Source organism: Mus caroli, unplaced genomic scaffold (genome assembly GCF_900094665.2).
Source record: "Mus caroli unplaced genomic scaffold, CAROLI_EIJ_v1.1 scaffold_23155_1, whole genome shotgun sequence".
In the NCBI taxonomy this organism is placed as follows: domain Eukaryota; kingdom Metazoa; phylum Chordata; class Mammalia; order Rodentia; family Muridae; genus Mus; species Mus caroli.
The window spans coordinates 5,323-6,335 of record NW_018390844.1 but is presented as its reverse complement, the minus strand read 5'-3'; the positions used below and the strand labels follow the sequence as shown (position 1 = coordinate 6,335).

The window sequence follows — 1,013 nt, the reverse complement described above, 5'->3', positions numbered from 1 at the left end:
ATGGAGGCCAGCCTGGGCTACACACTGAGCCCCAGGACGGCCCGGGCCGCACCGTATGCTAATTTATGCAAATGCGGCCCTGACTGACTGACGTCACCGACCCCGCCCCCGGCCCCACCCCGGGCGACGTCTCCAGCTCGGCCGCCGCTGCCACCGCCGACCTCTACATCCCGGCCCCTGCGTGCGGCGGCCGGGGCGGGGCGGGGCGGGGGCGGGGCGGGGGGGGCCCCAGTGGAGCGGGGGTCACAGGGGGGTCGTACGGGCTCGTGGGGTGTCGCGGGGGTCACCGAGGTCAGGTGGGGGCGATCCGGGGTCACGGGAGGTCACAGGGTTCACCAGGGTCAGGTCGGGGTNGCGGGGTCTAATGGGGTCACCGGGGTCACACAGGGGTCAACGACGTCAAGTGGGGTCATCCGGGTTCACGGGAGGTCACCTGGATCCAGCGATGTCACCAAGGCCCAGAGGAGGTGACTGGGGTCATGTTGGGGGTCACCCAGGGTCACGTGAGGTCACGAGGGTCAAGCTGTGTTAGGTCCTTATCCTGGGGGGTCACGCAGGGTCACCGAGGTCAAGTAGGGTCACCCGGGGTCACGGCAGGTCAGGGGTCATGGCAGGTCAGAGAGGTCACCGGGGTCAAGCTGGCTCCAGGTGGGTGACTGAGGTCACGTGGGGTCATCTNGGGTCACACGGGGTCACAGACGTCACAGAGGCCAAAAAGTGGCCCAGGTTGGGGTACGGGGGTCAAGCGGGGTCACCGTGGTCACTGAGGCCGAGGTGAGGTCACGGGGGTCATGTGGGTCCCTGGGGGCCACTGGGGGGTCATCTGGGGTCATGAGAGGTCACAGAGGTCACTGGCATCAGGATGGTTCAGGCTGGGTCACCTGGGGTCATCTGAGGTCACCCGAGGCCACAGAGGCCGCGTGGAGTCAGACAGGAAGTGGCGAGGAGACCCCGCCCGCCCTCACCCCCCCCCCAACACACACACACAGAGCCGCGAGCTGAGGCAGGGGCAT

The 1,013-nt window shown here is 68.2% G+C and overlaps 1 protein-coding gene across 1 annotated transcript in view; it reads right to left on the bottom strand.

Moving 5' to 3' along the window:
• Window positions 1–243: 243 nt before the first annotated feature.
• LOC110288866 (dehydrogenase/reductase SDR family member on chromosome X homolog) overlaps window positions 244–1,013 on the bottom strand; it is a gene marked incomplete at its 5' end in the record, with an annotated part of 5,129 nt that continues 4,359 nt past the window's right edge. Inside the window, one exon of the mRNA XM_021155107.2 lies at window positions 244–361. Coding sequence (XP_021010766.2) covers window positions 244–361 — 118 coding nt within the window. The remainder of the gene's footprint in view (window positions 362–1,013) is intronic.